At 42.5% G+C, this 26,483-nt stretch overlaps 3 protein-coding genes across 3 annotated transcripts in view; 2 read left to right on the plus strand and 1 right to left on the minus strand.

Moving 5' to 3' along the window:
* Window positions 1-670: 670 nt before the first annotated feature.
* Window positions 671-10,573, minus strand: LOC139458829 (ankyrin repeat and SOCS box protein 10-like). The gene is made up of 6 exons (XM_071240256.1): window positions 10,538-10,573; window positions 9,425-9,620; window positions 7,918-8,079; window positions 6,213-6,329; window positions 5,483-5,590; window positions 671-1,569 (listed from the first exon to the last, which is right to left on the minus strand). The coding sequence occupies exons 1-6, from the start codon at window positions 10,571-10,573 to the stop codon at window positions 1,133-1,135; spliced, it is 1,056 nt and encodes a 351-aa protein (XP_071096357.1). The 3' UTR covers window positions 671-1,132.
* Window positions 10,574-10,800: 227 nt separating this feature from the next.
* Window positions 10,801-26,483, plus strand: part of LOC139459567 (uncharacterized protein C1orf21 homolog) — a 99,411-nt gene continuing 83,728 nt past the window's right edge. Inside the window, exon 1 of the mRNA XM_071241119.1 lies at window positions 10,801-10,886. The gene's annotated coding sequence lies outside the window, so the exon portion shown is untranslated. The remainder of the gene's footprint in view (window positions 10,887-26,483) is intronic.
* On the plus strand, window positions 21,057-22,045 carry LOC139459435 (uncharacterized). Its single transcript, XM_071240882.1, is given in 2 exon segments — window positions 21,057-21,833; window positions 21,836-22,045. Coding segments are annotated over 2 exon segments (987 nt in total).

Below are 26,483 nucleotides of genomic sequence, written 5' to 3' on the forward strand. Positions count from 1 at the left end.
AGTCAGCCTGCAACACTGAGTTCAAAATATATTTTTACAGCAGCTTTGAGTCTCACAAAGGGAAACAGCTCGCTTGTTGGTCATATTGCTTTTATCACTACAGGAAAACTGCAATTATCCTTGCTTTCATCCTAACGCAGCAGTCAGAAATATTCCAGCTGTAAGACGGCAGTCGCTAAATCTTCAAGCTCAGACCTGACAAACCAGTGATTGATATGAGCAATGTTCCAACCTGTCTGGTACAAGAGCACACAATCAACCAGGTCACCGAGTCTGAGCATCCATCCATTTAGTCTCCTTCATCATCAGAGGTGGCTGGGCAACAATTCTACCCTGGAATCCACACAGGGCACAACACTGACAGGAAAACTGCAGTGATGGACAATATCGGTGAATGTTCTTGTTTCACTCGTCACAAAATGACATGGTACAGGACCATGAATTCATTTCATTAGAGTCCCTAACAAATTTAACAAGACGACTATTTTTGTTTTGTATATATAATTCATCACTTGCACACAATGTCACCACATAATATGTCACGGACTCTACCCCCAGCTAATGTTAAAAAAATCAGACCAAAGACATGAGTCTGTATGTTTAAGTTGCAAGTTTCACGAAGCTGTTTGATTTTACAGCAGAACAAACTATTCTATATTTTCTCCAAAAAAAATTACTCCCCTAAAAGTAGGGATATTGTTTTATCTTTCCATGATAAAACCAATTCTCTTAATGTCAAGTGTATATTGAAACATCTGTCATATCTGATTATCATTATCAACAGATGAGTAGTATATGAGATTTGTTTTCAAGTGATGCAGTCATATTTCCCTCAACACACTTCATATTTCTCTCGATACTACTTTCCTATTAGCTGTAAAAATCTGGGATAGAATTGGTCTTCAGCAACTCATGCTTATAAGAGGCACCAATGGGATTGGGTGGTCAAGGCTGGCTGACATGGTTGATGCACCTCAGCGTAACCCAATTGCGGAGATCGATGTTCATGAAGTCAATCATTGGATTGTCTGATCCTGAGCTGGAATATTGGTGAATGTGGCATAAAACAACAAACAAACCATTTTCCTCTGTATCTCTGGAAATATATTAAGAATTTACAAGGCCAAAATCGTCAATTTGATAAAACCAAATATTTCTTGAGATACGTTGGAAGAGGAAGAAGTTCTGATTTCAGCAGGATGTCTCCCTTCAGTTCACTTCGGATCACAATCCTACACTGAGACTTCAAAGATGATACGCTAGTTATCCACAACTGAATATCCTTGGTGATGTCCTGGTCGTCATTCCCAATTAGAGGACACATTCTCCGCAGATGTTTGAGTGAGGCGAGACTCAGCACCGGATGCATCAACTCCAGGAGTTTCTTGAGGAAAGTCGGTTGTGAGAAATTGATGGCATATTTCACCCATCGTTCGTGCATCTTGTTTCTTCTTGTATAGTTGGCACCGGCTTGGATGAGACTTATCACCACCTCAAACTCTGCATCGGTGAACCTTCTCCGGGAGCAGTTGACGAACTTGTCGAGCTCATAACACAATGGCATCTTACCTGAAACAGGAAGTCAGTTAGGAGATAAACATTAAATGTTTTCAGACTTGAGGGTGTTATTAATCATCTGATACCTGGAAATTCAATTTGGAACTAAAGGCATTAGCCAGAAGACTCAAATTTTAAATCTTCTGGGTATCTGATACTCAGTCACAACTGCAAATCTGGAAACAGAATGTTTACTGACATTATAAAATACAAAGGTTATTAGTATATCTCTCTCTACATGAAATCTCTCAGTTGTGAGAAAGATGTGACTCCAAATGCTGTGACATCACCTTGGAATGTGACGACGTCAATGGATGACATCACATGCTTCTGCGATTACTGAAATCGCCTGATTATAAATCAAAAGTTGTTCTGATAAATGTGAATTAAACCTCATATACGAATGGGAACGGTTTCTCAATTTGTAAGATTGTATTCATACGCAGTGATAACTCCACAAGACTTCCAGAATCAATTTAAAAAGTTTTTTTAACCAATCAGATTACAGCAGACACTCTTACAGTGCCATGGCAAAGTTTCAAAGACCAAAATTATCGTAATGCAATTAAAAAGAAAGTATTTTGCAGGGAAATCGGCCTTCAGCAAATATTGAGAGAAATTTGTCTTGTTGCCTACATAAACCATATAATACTGAAAGAAACTAAAGAGATATCGTAACAAACATTTAATACATGAAGGTTCGTAGCTTGCAGCAATGTCTGTAAGGGGATTACTGACAATGTGGTTCTTCTTTGATAGGCATTTAGAAGTTGGAGTACTGAGTAAGGATAAGAATTTATGGATGAACAACTTCTTTATTACAATTAAGAGCGACGTTTCGGTGTAGGTTCTAACACTTGCTTGATAACGGTGTTAGAACCTACACCGAAACGTCGCTCTTAATTGTAATAAAGAAGTTGTTCATCCATAAATTCTTATCCTTACTTAATGTGGTTCTCAAAAGTAGTTAAAGAACACCCCATGTTTTCATATGACTACAGTTTATCTGTCATGCCAAAGACTTCTACCACATAGAACATTATTAAACACTATCTCCCATTATTCTAACCGGGCTAGACTGCTTGATACAGATAGCTTGACTCCCATTCTGTCAGTAACCAGCTGGTACTCAGGGGAATTAGACTTTGCAGACCTACCTAGATGTCACCATGATAATATATTATACATGTACAAGGCAATGAGTTGCAGGCCAATTTGTCCTTTAGCATTTCCTTTGTCACGTGATCACCAAATTGAGTGGAAAATCTAGTGTAGTACCCCTTCCACACAACAAGTGCTTTATGAAACAAGCCCCCAGGCTACAATTTCACTAAATCAAACCAAAAACATCTTACCTTGCTCTTCTTATAACATTCACATAGAAATCATGTAAATAAATATTTCTTTTTTAACCCTCCTATGCTGTTTGTTAATAATCAATGTGTAAACCATTCACACTGTTTTGTGAATTCAGCATAAATGCAAATATCTTCTTCTCTTTTGGGCAACTTGCTGTGAAACAGAGTTTAAAGATCAGCGATCTCATTACACAGCCGGTAGTCCTCATGCATATTTAAGTTGCTGTTAATCGAACTGTCGTCTGTAGCAACTGCTGCTGGCCCCTGTGTGGAGAGGACCATGGCCAGGGATAGGAGTGAATGTGGATACATCAAGACACTGGTCTAGTTCCACACTACAGCTTGAAGACAGCTAGGGGGCATGTCACTTGACAGCTTTTTTCCCCAATGGTACACGAATGGTCATTTTACTGGTGCTTCCCTCAATGACGTTCAGAATAGAATTATGACTTGATCTTCATACAGCAGAACAGTGTCTGACTTCAATGAGTGATTCAGTGTAATCTAATGAAACAGCATGTGTATTATTGCATCAGTGGCAGACCACAGCCTATGTTAAGACTTGTCCAGAGGAATAGTGGACACCTTATTTCCCTAGTCCTCAGTGTTGAAGCTAGTCCTGTTTGAAAGAGACAAAAACCTGTCAGTTAATTCAGTTCCAATTTGTTGCAAATTTGAAGCATTGAGAACTGGTTCACAATTATGCCTCCAATGCTGCTAGTCACTGAGAACTACCATCATTGGATTGTTACTTATCTTCATCACAATTTAGTCGACTTGGGATAGCGGACTAGAGTGAGGTTTGATGGTGGAGTCTGTGCTGCAGGAGTTCAAAACAAGTTGCCAAAATGAAAAGAGGATATTTGCATTTATGCTGAATGTACAAAAACAGTGTGAATGGTTTATATATTGGGTATCAACAAACAGCACAGGTGGGTTGAAATAGAAATATTTATTTCCCTGTTATCAAGAAGGTCACTCAGTTTAAGCAGTACAAATATATTGGCGCTGTCCCGCAGAGCAATTGTAGCATACGACTGGTATTAAGGTACGGGATTTACGACCATCTTAGCGCTACAATTGCTTTTGGGAATGGGGCAGTGGGCTGCAAGGAGCAGTGAAAGAGGCTTCATTATAGTACAAATGTACCGATAGTTAAAAAATGTTCGGCATAGAAACTGAAAATGTGTGACTTATAAAGGGCAGGTATAGCCTGTGCAAGTTCATCATCACTTATGTGTGCAGTCAGCGATATCCCTGCTTTTTCAGTGTCCTTGAAACAGTGAGTGAGTATTGTCTTACGCCACTTTTAGCAATATTCCAGCAATATCACGGTGGGCGACACCAGAAGTGGGCTTTACACATTGTACCCATGTCGGGAATTGAACCCGGGTCTTCGGCGTGATGAGCCAACGCTTTAACCATTAGGCTACCTGACTGCCCCTGTCCTTGAAACAAATCAATCCTTGGCCACACAGTACAGGGGTATAAGCAGCATTCCACACTGTTGGAGGTGAGGAGAAGTGTTGTGTAACGTCCTTTTCAAGTTTACTGCACTTGTATAGCGACGTGCATGCATGTGCGTGTGTGATTGCATATTCTAGACAGAGCTTATGCTTAGACCACTGAGATTCCATACCTCAGTGTAACATGAACACCTCACTCAGATAAAGTATACTGACTCTGAGCCAACCAGTCCTTGTTTTAGCCCCTTAATGCTGAGCGCCAGGCAGGGTAACAACAAGTACCATCTTTTAACGTCTTAAGGTATGACAGGGCCAGGGGATCGAACCCCCGACCCTTCCGCTCTCTGGGTAGACCCACCATTGGAGAACACTGACAACCATCAGTCAGGTCACACATTTGGACATTGTCACTCTGGTGTGCTGTTATGACAAACATTACCTATTGATGATCAGGATCTCCACAGGAAGACATGCTTGGGGTGCTGGGACATACTTACCCCAGGTCCCATTCTACTGCGCCATCTTAGCATTACGACTGTTGTAAGTCTTTGTTAAAGTATGGGTTTATAAACGTCTCAGCACTACGACTGTTGTAGGTCTATGTTAAAGTATGGGTTTATAAACGTCTCAGCACTAAGACTGTTGAAAGTCTTTGTTTAAGTATGGGTTTATAAATGTCTCAGCACTACGACTGATGTGAGTCTATGTTTAAGTATGGGTTTATAAACGTCTCAGCACTACGACTGTTGTAAGTCTTTGTTTAAGTATGGGTTTATAAACATCTCAGCACTAAGACTGTTGTAAGTCTTTGTTTAAGTATGGGTTTATAAACGTCTCAGCACTACGACTGTTGTAAGTCTTTGTTTAAGTATGGGTTTATAAACATCTCAGCACTACGACTGTTGTAAGTCTTTGTTTAAGTATGGGTTTATAAACATCTCAGCACTACGACTGTTGTAAGTCTTTGTTTAAGTATGGGTTTATAAACGTCTCAGCACTACGACTGTTGTAAGTGTATGTTAAAGTATGGGTTAATGTCCGTTTCAGCACAACGATTGCTCCCCATGGGGTTAAGTGACCCTGGCGTAGGTCCCATCTTACCACTCTTGTCTTTGACTATTGCCGATGTGCCAGCGAGCAGCAGCTTATAGACGATCTCTCTCCTCACCACGATGTCCTGCTTGGAGTTCTTACAGATGCAGTGTAACGCTGGAACAGAAGCAGGAATATCCCAGATACAACACTCGGACACACTGTCCAAATACAGATCTAAATACCAAAGACAACTAATGTATTTGTTTCACAACAAACATACTATAAAGTTTGTGGAAGAAACATGAAAAAAAATAATTAACCTCAAAGTGATTTTCTGTCCTTGATCTTTCCCTCCTGTCATGACTTTAAGGACTGATGCCAATTTCAATAAATGATTGATGCAAGTTCTTCAAATTAAGCATGATATATTTATTTATTTTAGAACAGAAAACATTAAAATGTTTTACCAGGATAACCAAAAAATGAATATTTTTTACTGGCTTTACAAATTTGCAATATCTGTGAGTAAGTATAGCTAATGCGTTTTTAGCAATATTCCAGCAAGATCAGGGTGGGACACCATGCAGAAATGGGCTTCACATATTGTACCAATTTGGGGAATTGATCCCGCGTCTTTGGTGTGACGAGTGAACACTACCCTGATAAATAATTTGCCACATTATGCTGCTAATCTTCTTCCATGTACCATTTTCATATCTGTGGCACCAGAATCCACACGATAAAAACACTACGATAAATTAATCGAGTCCATGTTGCAGTTGTCATAACGACTCACCTGTAAACCCATCTTCATCCTTGAGTAATGCATTACAGGTGTGATCCAGCAACATCTGCACAATATTCAACGCTACAGTGCTGTCACTGCTGCAGGCTTCCATCAGCGCTGTCCGTCCTGAACAAAAGACATCCCCATAGGGATTGTGGATTAGAATGGGCCACCAGCAACCTATGCCTGTTGTAAGATTCTAAATGGATCGGGTGGTCAAGCTCAGTGACTTGGCTCATTGCATGTCATCATACTTCGTGATGGCGTGGTTGTTTCTCAGAACATCAATCATGGGTTTGCCTGGTCCACATTTTGTTATTTAGCTGGAATATTGGTGGGAGTGGAGTTTAGCAAGAAACAAACAAAAAGGAGACAGGATTTGAAAAGATGAAAGCCCAGGGCCCCATTCCACAAGTGATCTCAGCACTAAGGTGATCGTTACTCCCATATTTTAACATTGGCTTACGATCATCGTACACTCAAGTGATCGTAACTCCCATACTTTAACATTGGCTTAAGATCATAGTAGGGCTCTGGTGAACATAACTCCCATACTTTAACATTGGCATACGATCATCGTAGCGCTCAGGTGATCGTAACTCCCATACTTCAATATTGGCTTACGATCATCGTAGCGCTCAGGTGATCGTAATTCCCATACTTTAACATCGGCTTACGATAATCATTGCCCTAAGATCGCTTTGTGGAATGGGACTCAGGTGTCCCTGTCATAGTCCTCATACTTGAGGTAAAAATAAACAGGGGTTCCTAGATCAAACTACTGAAGCCATCCCTCAAGGACAACTTTGGACACAATGTATTTGGATTGTCCCCATATCTTCAAGTTCACTAAGCTTCACTTTGTATTTATGAGACAACTGAGGAATGATTTCAGCAGGAATAGATTGTGTCGTTGAATTCTTAGTTCAATTCCTGGTTCATACACAACATGTTAGCAGCATATTAAACAGTGTTAGGATAAAAGCCTGGGTATCTGAATATCTCCGACTTGTTCAGTACAATTCCTGATGCAACTATGATGTTACTGGCATAATCAGAGAAACAAGATTTGGCATCTTTATAAATACATCAATACTACTCAAAAGAAGTAGAGGACCATGTGAGATTAACTATAGTAATATGAAATAATCTTGTGGTCCTCAACTTCTTTTGAGTGCTATACTTAATTTTGTAAGCACAATTTCTAATCCATATATGATGATACTGCCATTATGAGGTGAGGTGAGGTGAGGTGAGGTGAGGTGAGGTGAGGTGAGGTGAGGTGAAATGGGGTTTAACGTGGCGTCCAAGATTATTGCACTTATATAGCAACATGCATGTACATGTGTGTGTTTGTGTGGCTGCTTGTACTTGTCCGGACTGATGCTGATTTATAGTGCTAGCTCACTAAGATACCATGCTGCAGTTTAACATAAATACCCCACTCAGACACAGAATACTGACTCCAAGCCGACCAGTCCTTGTTTTAGCCCCTTAATGCCGAGCGCCAGACAGGGTAACAACAAGTACCATCTTTTAACGTTTTTTGGTATGACGCGGTCAATTATCGAACCCCGGACCTTCCGCTCTCCAGGTGGACGCTCTACCACTAGACCACAGAGGCGGTCACTGCCATTATGAAAGACAAAAGATCTATGTGAACACTCTGTCTTGTCAGTACTTTTGTTTAGGACATAATTCACTATGGCTTTACCAGCATTATCCTGAGTATTGACATCGCAGCCGATGGCCAGGAGCGTCTGGACATAATCGGCAAAGCTTCGGGATGCAATGTGCAGCGGTGAGCGACCAAATCTGTCTCTCACATCCACGTCAGCGCCAAAAAACAGTACTGATGACAGGATGTCTTTTGTAACTGAAACACAAATATGTATATATTGATTAAACAGTCAACATTTGCTATAACAAGTTTGGATAAAGCATTGAAATGGTAGACTCAACATCCTTGAATATCCAATTGTATCAAATCTCCAGTTGATAATGATCAAAACCCCTGGGCCATTCACCACCATAGCTTTGTTTCAGAAATGATGTGACCAACTCAATCTCTCTTATAACTTACTTTCTCACTTGCAAACTTGACATCCACAACAAATCAAAACACTTCTCTTCTTTGGCTTTCACTCTATGAAGGTTTATACTCCAATGAACTCACACAAAGTGAAAGTCAATTCTTATAATTTTTTATGACAATTTCCTACCTCAAAGGATGTAGGCCAAGATCTAAACACAATTTTATTTAGTACGTGTGACTTCATGTTTACACTGACAGCCATACAACAACCAGCTATATCGCGGAATAAAATAGTTCCTCAAAAAGAGAGTTGACATAAGCGTATGGATGCAAAACTTGTTCTTCAGAAACATCTTAAATACATGTGTTCAAATAATATGACAAACTAAAATTAGTGGTCCCTTGGAGTTTGTTATAACTGTAGTCTACTGTATTAGAATACAATGCATGCACTTTGCTGAATTAATCAAGTGCAATGCAGATTTGGATAGAGACTGTTAGGAAAACACTATGGAACGGCCTGTAACTCTGTATAGTGACAACTCAATATCAAAATGGTTTCTAGGGAGCTGCACAGAGATACGGGTTCCACAGCTAAAGTGAATGGAGACATAATACACCGGACAGTCAAGGATGTAGACGTCACTGAATAATGCAATTTTACTAGGGCCCCAACAAATACACTGTGAGGCGAATACGATTCATATCACGGATATAGGGTAACGAATACGAATTATAATTCACGAATACAATAACAAGTCAGCAGTTGAGGTATTATTTGTTATATTCAGTGAAATAATAACATAAATTATTTGACATGGTTGGTTAATTATTAATATATTATACATTTATATACTGCATTTATCCAGGTACTAGTATCTGCTCAAATGCGACAATGACCAGTGACCACAGTTCTGTCAAATTAATTATTATAAGAGTGTTGTCTTATCTATGCATATATGTTCTTATGGATATTTTTAGGTATAGGGAATGTAATGCACATGATTGCATATTCATAAACATTTTATTCTAGTGGCCACGAATAACGAATTCATGAATGGATATGGTTCGATTCACCGACTACGCGAGTGAATCGTAACAGCCCTGAATTTGACATGGACTGATCTGTGATTCTAAACTCGTACAGACAACTTGGGAAAACAACGTAAGATGAGGTCATGTTTACCCCCTTGCTGCTGGTTCATCCCAGTGATGATGTGCAGTAGGTACGCATTGGAATCATCTTTGAAGTTGGGATCAGTTCCCTTCCCAAGCAGTCTGTTCACCTTCTCCAGGTTTCTCTTCCGTACGGCATCCAACAACCCCCGCTGGTTGTCCGACAGCCGCTGGCTCTTCCAGTACTCCACCATCTCACCTGCCTCCTGTTGGAGAGAAAGGTAACTATGACAGCGGGGTTTTAGGCATATATGCTGGTCCTGCATGTTACCACTGGTGGAATGAATATCCTAAGGCTAAAGTTTTTTTACCTTTCTACGACCTACTATTATTAAGTCGTTATTTGAAATTGCCAACGACTGCGACACAAGTACTTTCCAAAACATTTAATAGGAAGCTGCAATTAGCTGATGCTGAGTTTAGCCATAATCACTCATCGCGCTTACTGACATCAAATGTGTCAATTGATTTGAAGAAACCATTGACTGACCAATCAAAATGAAGTATTTTCCAAAGTATAAGTAGCTACATTTGAGTTTTACGCCACTTTGAACGATGTTTCTGTCATATAAGCGTGTCAGCAAAACGCATGTGGAAGTCCAAAGTGCTGCAGAATGTAGACATTTACCCCCTTCTCACAAATATGAGCACAGTAATTGTGCTGACAAATCAAAGATTCGAATCCACAATCAGGAGATCCTAATACGACAAGGGACGTAACTCTTTACAGTGAATTTTGATGCCTTTGACGACTGGGCCACCCATGCTGTGGTGGCATGTATTTAGATGTATGTTTGTTTCATTTTGAAGGAGATTCAGTTTTAAACGCTACATTGTTAATGGTATATCTCTACATTGAAATGACATGGAAACATGTTAGTTTGTAGAAAGCATTCAGCACATGTGTCTACCACAACGATAATTCACGAAAGTGACACCCGATACAAGCACTGCAGGTGTGCTGAACACAGTCGGGCGGTTCCACACACGATAGAAAGACATGTTTTCCTGAAGATGACACGCTGACAGTTGTGATAACCGTTTCTATACAATTGTGCACAAGTACAATACAGTACAAGCATAACCGCAGTCACATTTACAGCGAAAAGGGATAAATAATAACCTTGATCTCATGTTGAAGATCTCTTGAGGTAGCCATATTTGTTGACAAGTGAAAATGAGGCTGTGAAATGAGTTCTAATGAATAATTACCGCGTAAAGTGAAATATATCAACGATATTTATAACAAATGTAGTTAAGTAGCCATATAAAGCGTACATATTTACTGAATATACCTTAAAACAATGAAATAAAACGAACTTGGTAAGTCTCAATGTTTAGATTAAGGGAATGTAGTTTATCGACTGGTATGTACTATGATCATTTGACAGATGCACGTGCAAAAGGAAAATCCCGTGCTTCATGTGACGTAGATAGACTGTTTGACTGCGTATTTATTTGAAGCACTTTTGGTAAGTGTCATTTCTCTCTGCACCAAAGTAAATATTATATTTATTTACATGTGACAGACCGTTTTATAAATGCCGACTGTTGGTACCAATTGGAATGTCTGGTCAAAATGACCGCGTAAGAATATTACTTGTCTGTTATCAACTGCTAATTGGGTGTAGCACTTCCGATTATTGGAGTACATGTTAAACATGTACTCATGCAGTATTCTACCTGTCAGTGCAATAGCTATAACAGTGCTCTACTTCGTAGGCATTGATATATATATAACAGCTATGTGTAATGTATATATGTCACGATGTCAACAATACATGATACCAGGTAGAAACACTTGCCTGTTGGGTATAACGTGAGATAAAGAGGTATGATGTGATATTGTGATGGAATTCGCGGAGAGCCGCGATGGGGTCCTACATCTAGGGTCATGTCTTGACTGAAGAACCCAATCGCGACTCTCGGCAATGATGAAATATGTTAATGCCTAACAATATGAAAATAATTCTAAAAGATTTATGAGCTTATTGAGCAAAGCGCTTATTACATGAAGTCTGAAGTCTTGTTAGGCCATAATAACATCCATGATATTAAATACTGTAATTTAGATTATACTTCCCAATAACAAAATTGACTACAAAAACAAAATGCATCCATCCATCCCACATGTAAAAATCATTTAAATGAAATTCTTATGATTAATGGCAAGGTCACACAAAAATACACATTATTTAAATGTTAAAACAGATTAACCTAAATTACCTTAATCTGCAAAATGAAATACCGTATTCAACGTAATAAGCGCCCAGGGCAATCTCAAAACTAGAAATAGGGGGCTCTTATTAGAATATTATTTTGGTGAAAAAAACAATTGAAAGATACATTTCATGGTTTATGCTGACAGCCTGAAATGTTTATATTCGACAGATATATTTTTCCAGAAGTTAATTACCAATAATAAAGGGTGCATATTACATACGAGTGCATATTATATGCGAATAAGGGTCGGAAGGGGTGCTAATTGGGATTGTTCACTAGCCAATATATTAGCAAATCTCGCCGTGGGTGCTTATTAGAGCAGGGCGCTTATTACGTTAAATAAGGTACACATTATTTAAATGTTAAAACAGATTAACCTAAATTACCTTAATCTGCAAAATGAAATAAATACTGATCTTGCTTGTAAATGAGAAACTTTGTTGTACACATAAAGCAGTGCTGGCAACACATTATGAATTTATGTTTAGACTAAATAGTGGATATAGGAATTTATGCCCTGGCCATGCAGTGTTATGGTTATGAATACATACCATCAATTAGTACAGTGAATATGCAGTGCATCCTTCTAGCACATTGTTCCAACTGAAATTGTCATGTTTAATAAATCTTTGTTACTAAGTAATGGTATTTTATGTATATATTTAGACATTCTTAACAGTTATCATCCGGAATTGGGCATTTCTGACCTTTTCAAAATCAATAACAACACCAAAAATGAACCCACAGTGCAGTACATGGTAAGACACATTTGCGCCATTTCTTACCATTTAGGCATCTATATATGTGAGTGAATTTTGCTTAAAACTGCAGACAGCAATATTCCAGGTCTATAAGAGCAGTCAAGTCGGGACCAGGCTAACCAAAAGCTGAGCTGATTGGGATGCCCCTGGGTTTTTTTGTAGGCCGTGTGATTTCTGGGATTACCGTTTTTGTGAACACCCGGTGTCATCAAACAGCGTAAAACCATATTCACTCACTTCACTGATTGTTACACACAACACATCGTCTTTGGTAGGCTTGAGAAATATTAACGGTGACTTAATGAATCAGGTGGTCAGACTCAGTGACTTGGTTGATAGCAAGTCATCATACCCTCATGATAGGGATCATTGCTCACAATATGAATCACTGGATTGTCTGGTCATATTGCTGGAATACTGCTGAGTCCTGCAATAAGCAAAAAACATGTATAAACAAGCATAAGAAATGTTGAATGGTTGGTCAGATTTATAATAAAATACAAAGAAAATGTCACAATGTTAATGGTGCCAACCCCCTTTTGGTATGCCGGATGCAGAGCCCTGTTAAAGTGGTATTCTGGGTGCCACAGTGCAGTACGCTGAAAGTCAAGAAATGTTTATCTTGTACATAGATGCCAATATTGCAATGTTGAAATATATTTTTTATCTTTTCTTCTTGCAAAATATGTGTGTAAAATCCCAGTCTAATGTACTTGTGCCACTTGATATGACTTGAGAGTTATAAATATGTTTGATGCCAAGACAAATTTAATGGTGTGATGGAGCCCCCTTTTTCAGTTGGCTGGGATGAAAAGGGTTGTTTTTTCTAAGTTTCAGATGGCAGAAAACTTGTGGACTATTAAAACAGGATAATCACATAGTGCGACACTTTGAGACACCACAGAGGGATAATATTTCTTTATGAGATGATTGTGAATAGTTTCTGTTCAATTAAGACCCAATATTTGGCTGTAATAAGAGATTTAGCTGGTATTTTCAAACCAAGTGCCCTTGGCAACAAATTGGGAAACAAATACTTTTTGTTCTAAATTGGGATTTTCTTAAAAATGCATATTTTCTTAATTTCAGGGGTGTTTTAATATTTCATTCAGTGCAAAGATGTATAACTAATCATTAAGGCCTTTTCTTGTTTATTGGTCCTGTTATCAGTGCAATGCAAGTCATCTCTGCTAAGCAATAACAATAGTTATTACTGCAATAAGATTTGTTGGCAAAAATCTATTACTCCAATTTGGGAATTTTCATGACATTCACTTCAGACTTTGGGTCGAATATTGGCCCCTGAGCTGCTCGAGATACATCCTTTGATATTTTTTTTCTACTTATGTGGGCTGGCTTTGTTTGGGTCTTTTGGGGGATTTGTTTTATTTTCATGTACCGTTTCCATAGCGATTTTTAATTATGACCCATAAAACTTTCTTTCTGCTTCGTTGAGTATGTAAACGAGGGTCTGACTGCAGACATGTATTCTCAATTAAGTAATTCCAATTCTCAAAGAAGACAAACTTCTCTGCAGGGTGGGCATCTATATTGATTTAGTTGGTGATGCTAATGTTCAGATGGGGAAGAGTTGCACGCTTGCATCACTCACAGTCTGGGCTGTTTGCCACATTAGTGACGATCACAACCATGCTAACTTTCTCGGGGAAGCATTCACATTTAATTACTGCTTTCTTCTCACTTAGTCATACGAGGTGATCTAGTAAAAAGTAATATTTATGGGATCTTTTTTCACTTCTCATTAATTTTCCATTTTGAGGGAGAAGTATGGATTCTGTTCCAATAAAATTGTTCGTTTAATTGTGATATATGAATGAAGGTGCTTTGAGGGATAGAATGTGTGGTTGAAGTTTGTAGCCCAATTTATCATAATATTTGAAATGCATACAAGATTCTTAAATACCGTGAATTTTAGGTTAACTGGTTTCCGTATTGAATATTACTATTTGTTAAGACTATGATTGAATTGCATGTGAATTTCTTTTTATTGAAACTAGATTTGTCATTTTAATTCTAACCTGTGACCTGTGAATGTGGCTAGGGTTAACATTTCTCAGGCAATCATATTTAGCTTTTCAGTTGGTTTTGCACTCGCACTGTTAAACGAGAATGGATTTATATTTTTTGTAATTTGAGTTATTTGAATTTGATACAACAAAAAACAGGACAGATGTTACAACATCAGAATACTGTAAGAAGTATTATCCCAGTGGACTGGTAATTCTTAACACAATAAATTTGATATTTCGCTTGAAACACAGGCGGAACAGTGGACAAGTTTGACATTAATGATGCATGAAAATTAAAGCCAGACATTGGGTGAGTGTAGCAGTGATGGCGATACTGATTCACTGTTGCAGGTCAAATGCTGTGTTATTTCATTCATTTACTCAGGTTGTAATCATGCTTGGATTACATTATAGGAGATTGGAAATATTGGCTGCTATATACACCTGTGGTATTACTTCTGGTGGCAAGGGTGGCCCAGTCGTCTAAGGCGCCGCGATTCGCTGTGCAGAGTTGCATCCCTTGGGCACGCCAGAAACCTATGATTGTGGGTTTGTAGCCCGGTTCGCCCCGATAATGTTTTTAGGATTGTCAGCACCATACCCATGCTCGTGGGTTTCACCGAAGTGATAAACGTCTGAGACCTGCATCATTTCGGGCTTTCCTCCCACATTAAGTTGACACGCTGCGATATAACTGGAATACTGTTAAAAGCGGGAAAATAGGGAAAAACTCATGATGTTGAAAAGATTATTGCCCTTTGTAGTTTGGTGGAAACACAGTGGGGTAAGTATAATGTGTGTTGCAGCATTCGGGGGTTCTTTTTTAGTTATATACTCAGATTGGAAATTCGCTCGTTCTCATTGTGGAAAATGAAATTTATACCTCATATTCTTAGGTAATATTTCCAATACTTAAAAAAAGTCTTCTGTTTCATTCTGCTTGTCTTAACTGGTGTGAACTGTTGGGTTAATTGTGGGGTTAGCCTTGTCTGTCTGTTTGTAGAGCCCACCCTTGAAGATCCGGGTTAGAATAGGTCTTTAGCAACCCATGCTTGTGGTAAGAGGTGACTATTCTTGTTGTAAGAGGCAACAAACAGATTGGATGACTAGGCTCGCCGAATTCGTTGATGCATGTCATCGTATCCCATTTGCCAGGATCAATGCTCATGATATGAATCACTGGATTATCTGGTCCAGACTCAATTATTTACAGACTGCTGTCTTATTGCTGGAATATTGCTGAGTGCGGTTTAATAAGAAACAAACAAAATATTTGAGAGCCCTGGACCCCGTACCACAAATCGATCTTAGCGCTACGGTGATTGCAACTCTCATATTTTAATACATTTAAGATGCACTTACATCGCTTTGTGGGATGGGCCTAAGGGCCCAATGGGGATGTCAAATTGAATTGAGCCCTTGCATCGTATGCTTGTCTTATGAGGCAACCATATGCATGAATGGACAGGCTTGAAGACTGAGTTGATTGTGTGTCATCATACCCTCAGAGCGTGGATTGTTGCTCAATAAATCTATCACTGGATTGTCTGGTCCAGACTTGATCATCAACAGGCTGCTGTCATACAGCTGGAATATTGCTGAGTGTGGCTTTTCCCAACAAACTATTTTATGATGTAACTATGGTGTATAACAACAAAATAAGCAGAGCCCCAAGGAGATAATATGAATGGGGTTTTCTTAATGAGTCTCCCATAGTTGACCAGTGTTGAAAAACTGAGACATACTTGAGGCTGAAGACTCGCCATTTTGACTACAAATAGTTGTAATAAACAGTGCACATGCTCTCAAGTCCTGTGCTAATAACAGACAATCGTTGAACTTGTCAAGAGAGAAACGTCAGTTAAATTTAATCAGCATACTTACTACAGCTGAATTAGTTTGAATGATTCAAACAGTCTTGATATATTTGTTTGATTGAGCTTGCAGTGGATGCTATTTTTATCCATTCTAATATTTGATTGATAAAGTATGTAATACTTAGTGGTTCAGTAAAGCACTGCTGTAGGCCAAGACCATGTTCCTCACAGCATTCCTAACGCTAAGACGACCGTGACTCCTATGCTTCAACATAACACCTGTGAAGGTCTGGGTTAGAATTGGGATCAGGTGGTCAGACTCACTGACTTGATTGATGCATGTCGTCATATCCTAATTGCATAGATTGAGGCTCATGATTTCAATGACTGGACAGTGATTGTCAGATTTGATTATTTACAGACCGCCATCATACAGCTGGAATATTGCTAAGTGCAGTAATGCTACAACAACGAACAAACAAGCAAACTTTAACATGGACTTATGGCAGTTGTAGCATTGAGATTGCTATGTGGCACCATATTCCCGAGGCAAGAGAGTTAACTGACTATAAGTCCAGTTTCCACCCTTGCCATACTAGGCTGGTATCATGGTGTTATATTTTGGCTGGACTAAAGAGGCTATGCATAGTCCAATCAAAATTGCACACCGAAATCGAAATCCGGTTCTTAAACTGTCGTGCAGATTTCGGTCGATTGCAGGATTTGCAAAGCATGTGCATAGACAACTTGTTGTCAGCAGATATTTTCCAAATCTTTTCATGTTTTTAATCAAGGTGCTCACGTGATTTGATGCATTTCGCGATGTAAGACCCGTTTTATCACAATATAGATAATATAGACAATAATAATCTTGATTGTCGATCAGATCGTCCTGACTCAGCATCACCATTTTGTGTGAAACAAACGCAAGTGATGCGAGAGATGGAATCTTGATTGGTCCATAGGAGAGGCAATTCCAGCATAGTTCGGCAAGGGTGGAAACTGGACTTTTAAAGTCAGTTAACGTTCTTGCCTTGGGAAGATGTGTGGCAGAGGCCCCAGGACAAGTCAACTGCAGTTAGCCTGTGTTCAGTCCTCCATGTCCTTTGTGCTGAGTCCAGGGCAGAGGGGTCCCCAATATTTCTTGGTGAGGCCATCATTATAAATGTATCTGTTTGGGGCATTCCGACCCATTAATATTATATCTGTTAGGTAGGTAAGGAGTTCCTATTCATCCGGACCATTAGATGATTTTCTGATGGACAGACAGATAAGTGAATTTAGGGAGCATCTATATGTCCTGGATATTGAGCCCAGGTTCCATCTGATTCATTTGTTAATAGGTGTGGGGTGGGCTATTACCCATGACTGACCGAAATCTGGGCCAAGATATATGCTATGTGACAGCAGGAAAGACCTGTGTTGATAGTTTTCAAAATAAACACCATATATGTGGTCCTACCAAACATTCATGGGGGCACGGGTGGCCCAGTCGTCTAACGCACCGCCATTCGCTGTGCAGAGTTGCGTCCCCTGGACACGCCAGAAACCTATGATTTTGGGTTCGAATCCCGGTTCACCCCAATTATGTTTCTAGGTTTGTCAGCACCATACCCATACTCATGGGTTTCACCTAAGTGGTAAATGTCCGAGACCTGCATCACTTCAGGCTTTCCTCCCACATTAAGCGGACGCCGCGATATAACTGTAATACTGTTAAAATCGGCGTTAAACCCAACTCACTCACTCACTCACCAGACATTTATTCTAAATCTCTTTCATTCTGGGTCTGCAATCAGCTGTAATTAAGTCTCATTATTTGTCCAACCAGTGCTGTAATTCAGGTGGGATGTGTTGACAGTGACGATCCTACAAGTTATAGATAACAGCTCTAGATATTTTCTATTATATAGACTAGTTATTACAAGAATTACAATATCAAGTATCAAAAACAACATTGAGTAGTGAAATTGAGATTCTCACCCAGTGACTTCTGATTATACCAAAACAAGATGATAAATGTAACAGATATCAGAGGCTTGCTGGTGATATGTTTATATTTATCAACAGATCTTGATGTATTTGAGACACCAAGGCAAGATGCTATTTATCATCCAAAATCATTGTTCTGACTTTTTCTGTTTGTAAATACTAATAAACAGTGTCTTGGGTGTAAATTATGTGTGTCAGAGAAATAAGTGATGTCATTTGATTGTGATGTCACAATGTTCTGCAAAGCAATTTAATTGTAGCTATAGTTCCTTGATTTCAGTCAGGCGATAGCTCCTATGGGAGCCAATTTTGGATGATAAAATATCTTCAACGACGAGACAGAAAGTTAATGTACAATGTCTGTTTTCAATAAGCAGGAACAAGCTTTATGCAACTTTTTACTCAGGCATAAATTTTATTGGTCATAGGCAGTAATTGGATGCGAAAGATGAACTTTTCAGAACCTCAGATAAAAGGTAGAAATGTGACTCCTTGTGGCAAAGTTTCAGGTAAATATTTATTTCATTTCAAGGGCATGTTGTCAGCTAGTGCAAGTTCTCGAATGTTCGATTTTCAAATTTAACTACTTCATAATACTCTTGTTGCTTGTAGGTAACCCTTTCCACTGGACCCGTGAAGATTCCGGGGTAGAATAGGTCTTCAGCAACCCATACTTGCCGTAAAAGGCGACTATGCTTGTCGTAAAAGGCGACTAACGGGATCGGGTGGTCAGGCTCGCTGACTTGGTTGATACATGTCATCGATCCCAATTGTGTGGATCGATGCTCATGATGAGAATCACTGGATTGTCTGGTCCAGACTTGATTATTTTACAGGCCGCTGTCATATAGCTGGAATATTGCTGAGTGCAGCATTAAACAACAAACAAACCAACCAACTTTCCACTGATGCCTTTGAAACTGTTTTTATCGTGAACAGACTGGAATACTTACTGTCATGCCATCACCATCCGCAGAAAACTATGTCAACTTATATTGACAATATATATCTAAAATCCTCAAAGTTTTGTAAACAGTTCTAAAACATTACATTAAGTAATACGTTACCACTGTTATACCGAGGCTGTTGTCTCCCACAACTGCTGCTATAGCGAAATCTACCACAGAGATCTCAATTACCTCATGCAGCACGTGCGTAGCCACCTAGCTGCCATGTGACACCCTTCACTCTTGTCTCCTTCGTCTGCGTAGCAAGACGTGTATTCCTCCTGCTGAAGCTTTCCTTGAATATTTGGTGATATTTATTATAGTTTATTCTCTAATAAACTGTGCTTTTATGGGGCGTTACGATAGCTACGCTTGGTTATAATTTTCCCGCCCTTTTTTCTATATACTTGCGGGGTTCGCGTATGCACGTTGTGTTTTACATTTCCCCTGTTCTTGTATGTTTTGGGGGTTAACATAACTTATTTCTTTAATAAAAGTTATATGTGTATGTTATATGTTCACATTACTCGTTTATTTTCTAGTGAAAATGCTCGTTTGTGAATCATTGTGGTGCGTGCGTTGTAACCATGTTTTGTTCTTTGTTTATAGCAAACAAACAATGTCTGACATGGATATATCCCCAGTCTCCACCCCCTCTACCCCTGCTCCTCGGAGTTGCGTGGTGTGCAGAAAGTTTTTGTCGTCCCGGGATCCCCACGATCGTTGCCCGTGGTGCAGGGTTCCTAGCGGGGACACCCGAAGCACCCTGTGCGAAGGTCTGGGGCCTGCGGAGTTTGAGCTGTACCGGCTGTACGTACAGTCTGTCACCACCCCTGTGATGGCCGGTTTGTCCGGTCGGGGTCCCCGTGCGGTTACCACCTCCTCAGCTGCGGCGGATCCCCTTGCGGCCCTCGGGCTGTCTGGGGATTCCGTCGCCGCATTGTTGTCGAAACTTGTAGACTCCAAGCTGGCGGCCTTATCGCAAGATAGGCCGCTGGCTGTTCCGTCCCCGGCCTCTTCGGTGGCCGCGGGGTCCGCCGGTACGGCGGCGGCTGCCGTGGTTACCGGTCCTTCCCCTGAACCGTTGCTTCCGCTATCGGTTAAGGACCGTGTGGCCATGGTTTATGACCTCTTTGAGGACATGCCAAAGCCCCTGCCGATACCGCGGGGAATCCACGGTTCCGTGGGTTCCTCCGAGGTGTACGACGAGACGTCCGACAAGGCTTTCCCGGCATCAACCTTGCTGCGCGGGATTAAACCTTCTTTGGAGACGGCCTTCACGGCTGCCTCCGGTCGGGGTCTCCCGTTACCTCCACCGTCGTGGAGAAAAGGGTCTTTCCTGGTACATGACCTTGCCTTTCCCGAGGCTGGTCCTTCCGCGGAAGCCCATGTGGAGCGTTTTGGGGGTCCGTGCCCCACCGGTTGCCACGGTACCACAAGGTACCTTGCAACAGCTGGACACCCTCGCACGACATTCCATGCTCGCAATGTCTCACGGAGACACATACCTGGCTGCAGCGGCCAGTCTGGTCGAAGGTTCTCCTACGGACCGAGACCAGCGCATTTCCAACTGCTTGCTCGGTTTAAATGCTTCCCTGGAGTACGTTGCCTGGGCTTTGGCCTTTGTTTCCGGCACGTGCCATTTTCTTAGGCGCCAGTCATATCTGGTTGCTTCAGGGTTGGACGCTGCCAATCAGGAGGTGCTCCTTTCGCAGCTTTGGTCTGCTCGGACCCTGTTTAATAACAAGATCCCTGGGGTTCTGAAGGAACAACAGGCCGTTGTGTCTGCCGAGGCCTCTCGGCACACACTGGATCTTGTAAGGTCCTTGCATAGGCACCTGGGTGCCGCTCCGAAGCGGAGCGCGCCCCAGGATGCTGCGTCCAGCAGGCCTAAGGGGTCGGGTTCTTCTTCCTCCGGGAAGAAGCCCCGCTCTGAGGGCTCCGGTAAGGGTTCTCAGCAGCCCTTTCGCGGGAAGAAGGGGAACTGGGGGAAGCCCAAGTCGTCTAAGTACGGCAAGGGCCCCTCCAGGTGACTCTCATTGGAGGGGTTCGTATGCCGACAGCGCCAACTTCGGTTGGCCCGTAGGCGAACCCGAGTCACTTGGCCCTGGACAGTTGCGCCTGCCGCAGCCCGTCGGGCCCCCCTTTCCTTCCCCAGTGGGAGCCAGACTCCAGACTTACTGGGAGAATTGGGAACAAGTGTTCGACGACCCGTGGGTGGTCAACACGATTCGGTACGGCTTTCGGCTCGATCTCAAAGCGAATCCGCCGCTGACCGTTGCCCCGTCGGCAGGTTTCTATTCGGAAACCGATCTTCCCTTCCTCGCCGATGCCATCGGCAGGTTGGTGGAGAAGAGGGCAGTTAGGGAGTTAGCTCTACCAGAAATAACACCGGGGTTTTACTCCAGGATATTTCTAGTTCCCAAGAAGGACAGTGCCGAACTCAGAATGATTCACAACTTGAAATCGTTCAACGAGTTCTACCTGCGCCAGCCGCCAAAGTTCAGAATGTTGAGCTTGACGGACATGAAAGCACTGATCATGCCGGCCGACTGGCTCGCTTCGATCGACCTGAAGGATGCTTATCTGCATGTTCCGATTCACCCGGATCATCACAAGTATCTCAGGTTTGTCTTTCAAGGCAGGCACTATGAATGGATTGCACTCCCATTCGGTCTTTCATCCGCTCCCTGGCTGTTCACCCGGTTAACCACCCCCATAGTGGGGTTCCTCCACCGGAGGGGTGTCCGGTACTTCGCGTACCTGGTCGACTCGCTAGTAGCAAATCGAATGACGGACACCCTGTCACGCCATCTCGTTTTCGCACGTCGGCTCTTGGAGTAATTGGGGTGGATTGTTAATCTCCCCAAGAGCGAGTTAACCCCTTCTCAGAACTTGGTGGACGGTCCCTTACAATGTCTTATCAGGAGTCTCTATGCGGCCCTACCGGGCCACGTTGAACCTGTATACAGACGCCTCTCTAGTGGGCTGGGGCGCCCATCTAGAGGGGGAGGTGAGTTCAAGGCAGTGATCAACGCAGTCAATCACTGGAAGCATCGTCTCGTCGACGCCCGGCTCATGCTGGCGACAGACAACACGACGGTAGTGTCCTATGTGAACAAACTGGGGGGAACCCTCAGTCACTCGCTACTCGATCTCACGTTCGAGTTTTACGCTCTGGTGGACAGTGTCCCGTGCCAGATACGCGCCCGTCACATCCCAGGTGTGCGGAACGTACTGGCTGACGCTCTATCGAGACCTCAGGATCCGAGCCCCACAGAGTGGATGCTGAACCCAGTAGTGTTTCAGTGGCTGTGCGAACTTTTGGGTCGTCCGATGGTCGACCTGTTCGCAACGCGGTTCAACAATCAACTCCCGTTGTTTGTATCACCAGTCCCGGACCCGAGGGCCATCGATCACGATGCTCTCGCGTTAGACTGGACGGGCTTGGACGCTTATGCTTACCCGCCGACAGCGTTGATACCACACATTCTAAGTCGGCTCCGAGAAGTTCGCTGTCGAATGTTACTGATCGCGCCCATGTGGCCGAACAGATCGTGGTACCCCGACTTGCTGACCCAGGTCACGCAGTCGCCACTTCCACTGCCTGTGAGACCGGATCTCTTGATCCACCCTCACACCCGTACGCTTCATCCAAATGCAGGGCAGTTCAATCTGCACGCATGGATGTTGTCACCGAGCGTCTGAGGAGTAAAGGTTTTTCTCGCCGGGCGTCTCGGGCATACGTTAGTATGCATCGTGATTCTACCTAGAAGGTGTATAATGCACGTTGGGTTATTTTCACGAAGTGGTGTTGTAAACATCACATTCATTCGCCAAATGGGAATCTGTGCAGGATATTGCTCGTTTCATGTCTCACTTGCGAGAGACCCGGAAACTCTCCGGGGGTTCCATTGCCAACTATGTCTTGTCCGTTGCTACGGTACGGGACGTTGCTATGGGTACCAGTCTCTCCAAAGAGCCGGTGATACGGGGTATTATCAAGGGTTTCAAACAGCACAATCTTAAGAAGGGCCGCCTTCGGGCACCGGCCTGGGATCTTTCCCTAGTGTTGCAATCACTTACGGAAGCTCTGTATGAACCCTTGCATAGTGCTTTTTTCCGGCATGTGACTTGGAAAACAGCATTTCTCCTCTCCTTTGCCACGGCGGCACGTGTATCCGAAATTCATGCACTCGATGTCGCCAAGGTACGATTCGATAGGGGTGACGAAGGAGCGGTCCGCCTGGGCCTGCTCATGGGCTTCGTCGCCAAGAATCAGAGAATCGGGCAAACGGAGAGAGAATTCACTGTAAGATCACTCAAAGAAATCTTACATCCTGCTGATACTGAGGACAATCGCTGTGTCCGGTTAGGGCCCTTAAGTATTATCTTAAGGCTTCGAATGAACGTAGACAAGGGTGTGACCGTCTGTTCATATCGTGTAACCCTAATTGCACGGTTGACATAACTCGCAACTCGATTGCGTTGTGGCTTCGTTCTGTCATCGATCTGGCGTACCGGTCTCGGGGGTTACCGGTAGCGGGGTCAAACCCGCACGAGATCAGGGCGCTAGTTGCAACATGTGCCCTACACTCGAATATCTCTGTTCGCAGAATATTACGAGGTTGTTACTGGCGTTCTGACTCGGATTTTGCCAATCATTACCTCAAACAGGTCGCTGATGCCGTCGTGGAGAGTGTGCACCGTCTTGGCCCGCTGATCGCGGCGCAAGCGGGCACCTAAGGGGTGTGCCCAGCGCAATTCCGACCTCCTCAGGCGTCAGACCTTGCACGGTGGTCAATCTGGGTCGACTCCAATGTTCCCACTGCCATGGGTACAGGAGTTGGGGTCCCGCAAACCAGCGCACTCAAACCACAGGTGAGGGCGGCTTTTTGTGTGCTTTGTCCTTATTTGTATTTTGACAATTATGCATTTAATTGTCTGTTGTGTATTCCAACCTTGTGATACATGCTTACGAATACTGGAATTAGGTCACGCGCCTAATGCATACTTTAAGTAGGCTTGCTCTGGGATATACGGTCTGAAGGAAATTAATTTCCCTCTTTTCGACTGTTTAACCTGATCTAAGATTTAGCTCACGCGGATACAGTGTTCTCTTCCGCTGCGGCGATGAAATACCTATCCAGTGGGGCCGTTTGGAGTCACCAATCGTTTTGGCAATGACGATTGAGCCTTACGGTATGCGCTTGACAGTGCTTTGGTATTCCTATAGGGTAACGCCTAGCTAGGTGCATGCGCATTGAGTGCTTCCGCCTTGGTGTTTACTTCCGCTGGTCGGAAGGAATGCTAGCAGTCAGGATTCGGGTTGTAGGTGCTCCCCACCGCCTACTGTGGTAGTCAGCCTCGGTATAACAGTGGTAACATATTACTTAATGTAATTTGTAGAATTTTCCTATTCGGAATATTCTATAAGTAATACGTTACCACTGGGCTGCTGCCCGCCCGTCCGTCCCCCGAGCACTTGCTCTCGCAGGGGATCCGCCGCAGCCGAGGAGGTGGTACCCGCACGGGAACCCCGACCGGACGAACCGGCCACCACAGGGGTGGAGACGGACTGTACGTACAGCCGGTACCGCTCAAACTCCGCAGGCTCCAGACCTTCGCACAGGGTGCTTCGGGTGTCCCCGCAAGGAACCCTGCACCACGGGCAACGATCGTGGGGATCCCGGGACGACAAAAACTTTCTGCACACCACGCAACTCCGAGGAGCAGGGGTAGAGGGGGTGGAGACTGGGGATATATCCATGTCAGACATTGTTTGTTTGCTATAAACAAAGAACAAAACATGGTTACAACGCACACACCACAATGATTCACAAACGAGCATTTTCACTAGAAAATAAACGAGCAATGTGAACATATAACATACACATATAACTTTTATTAAAGAAATAAGTTATGTTAACCCCCAAAACATACAAGAACAGGGGAAATGTAAAACACAACGTGCATACGCGAACCCCGCAAGTATATAGAAAAAAGGGCGGGAAAAATTTTCCGTTTGGCGGGAAAATTATAAACAAGCGTAGCTACCGCAACGCCCCATAAAAGCACAGTTTATTAGAGAATAAACTATAATAAATATCACCAAATATTCAAGGAAAGCTTCAGCAGGAGGAATACACGTCTTGCTACGCAGACGAAGGAGACAAGAGTGAAGGGTGTCACATGGCAGCTAGGTGGCTACGCACGTGCTGCATGAGGTAATTGAGATCTCTGTGGTAGATTTCGCTATAGCAGCAGTGGTGGGAGACAACAGCCTCGGTATAACAGTGGTAACGTATTACTTATAGAATATTCCGAAAACGAAAATTCTACAAAATTATGAAAAAAGGCATTTTACAAATGCAACATTAACTGATTAATTGGAAGGTTAGGCTTAGTTTAATATTGATCATATGGAAGTGTGTAACTATGTAACTAGGCATGATACTAGGTGACTATGGATTTACTTTGGCTATGCAGCAGTCAACACACCTGGCAAACTAATGAGACACTAACAGCTTTATTGATGACAACTGTTTCTTGTTGGGCCGGCTGTTGACATGGTGATCCATGAAGATCCAGGTTAGAATTGGTCTTTGGCAACACATTCATGTCCTCATGAAGACTCCACTAGAATTGATCTTCGGCAACCCATGCTTGTTGTAAGAGAGGCGGTCAGGTAGCCTAGTGGTAAAAGCGTTCGCTCGTCACGCCGAAAACCCGGGTTCGATGCCCAACATGGGTACAATGTGTGAAGCCCATTTATTGTGTCCTCCGCCGTGATATTGGGATCGGGTGGTCAGACTTGCTGACTTGGTTGATGCATGTCATCGTATCCCAGTTGCGTGGATCGATGATCATGATGTCAATCACTGGATTGTCTCTGCCAGATTCTATTATTTACGGTCCACCGTCATATAGTTGGAATATTGCTGAGTGCAGCATTGAACAACAGTCAAGTAGATGGTGTCTCGTTGCATCAGATTGGGTGTTGGGTTGGATGTGGGTAGACAGCCGTCTTTCCTCAACCAGCAAAACTAAGGGTGGGCTCAGGAAGCTAATACTAAAACATGGCAAAAATTTGCTGTTCAGTCGAAGATATTTAACTTAGTTTGAGCCAACTGATGAGGATTTGGTGGTTACCTGGTTAATTCAGGTCGTCCTGCCCTATCAAGTCTTGGACCATTGTTCATGCTATCAACCTCTAGTTTGTCTAAATCTTTGCATTGTTTTGATGCAGTTCTGATATCAGTTACTGATATTTTATGTTGTGTTGAGCATGCATTTTGT

The sequence above is a fragment of the Haliotis cracherodii genome, unplaced genomic scaffold (genome assembly GCF_022045235.1).
Source record: "Haliotis cracherodii isolate W230 unplaced genomic scaffold, xgHalCrac1.p SCAF_13, whole genome shotgun sequence".
In the NCBI taxonomy this organism is placed as follows: domain Eukaryota; kingdom Metazoa; phylum Mollusca; class Gastropoda; order Lepetellida; family Haliotidae; genus Haliotis; species Haliotis cracherodii.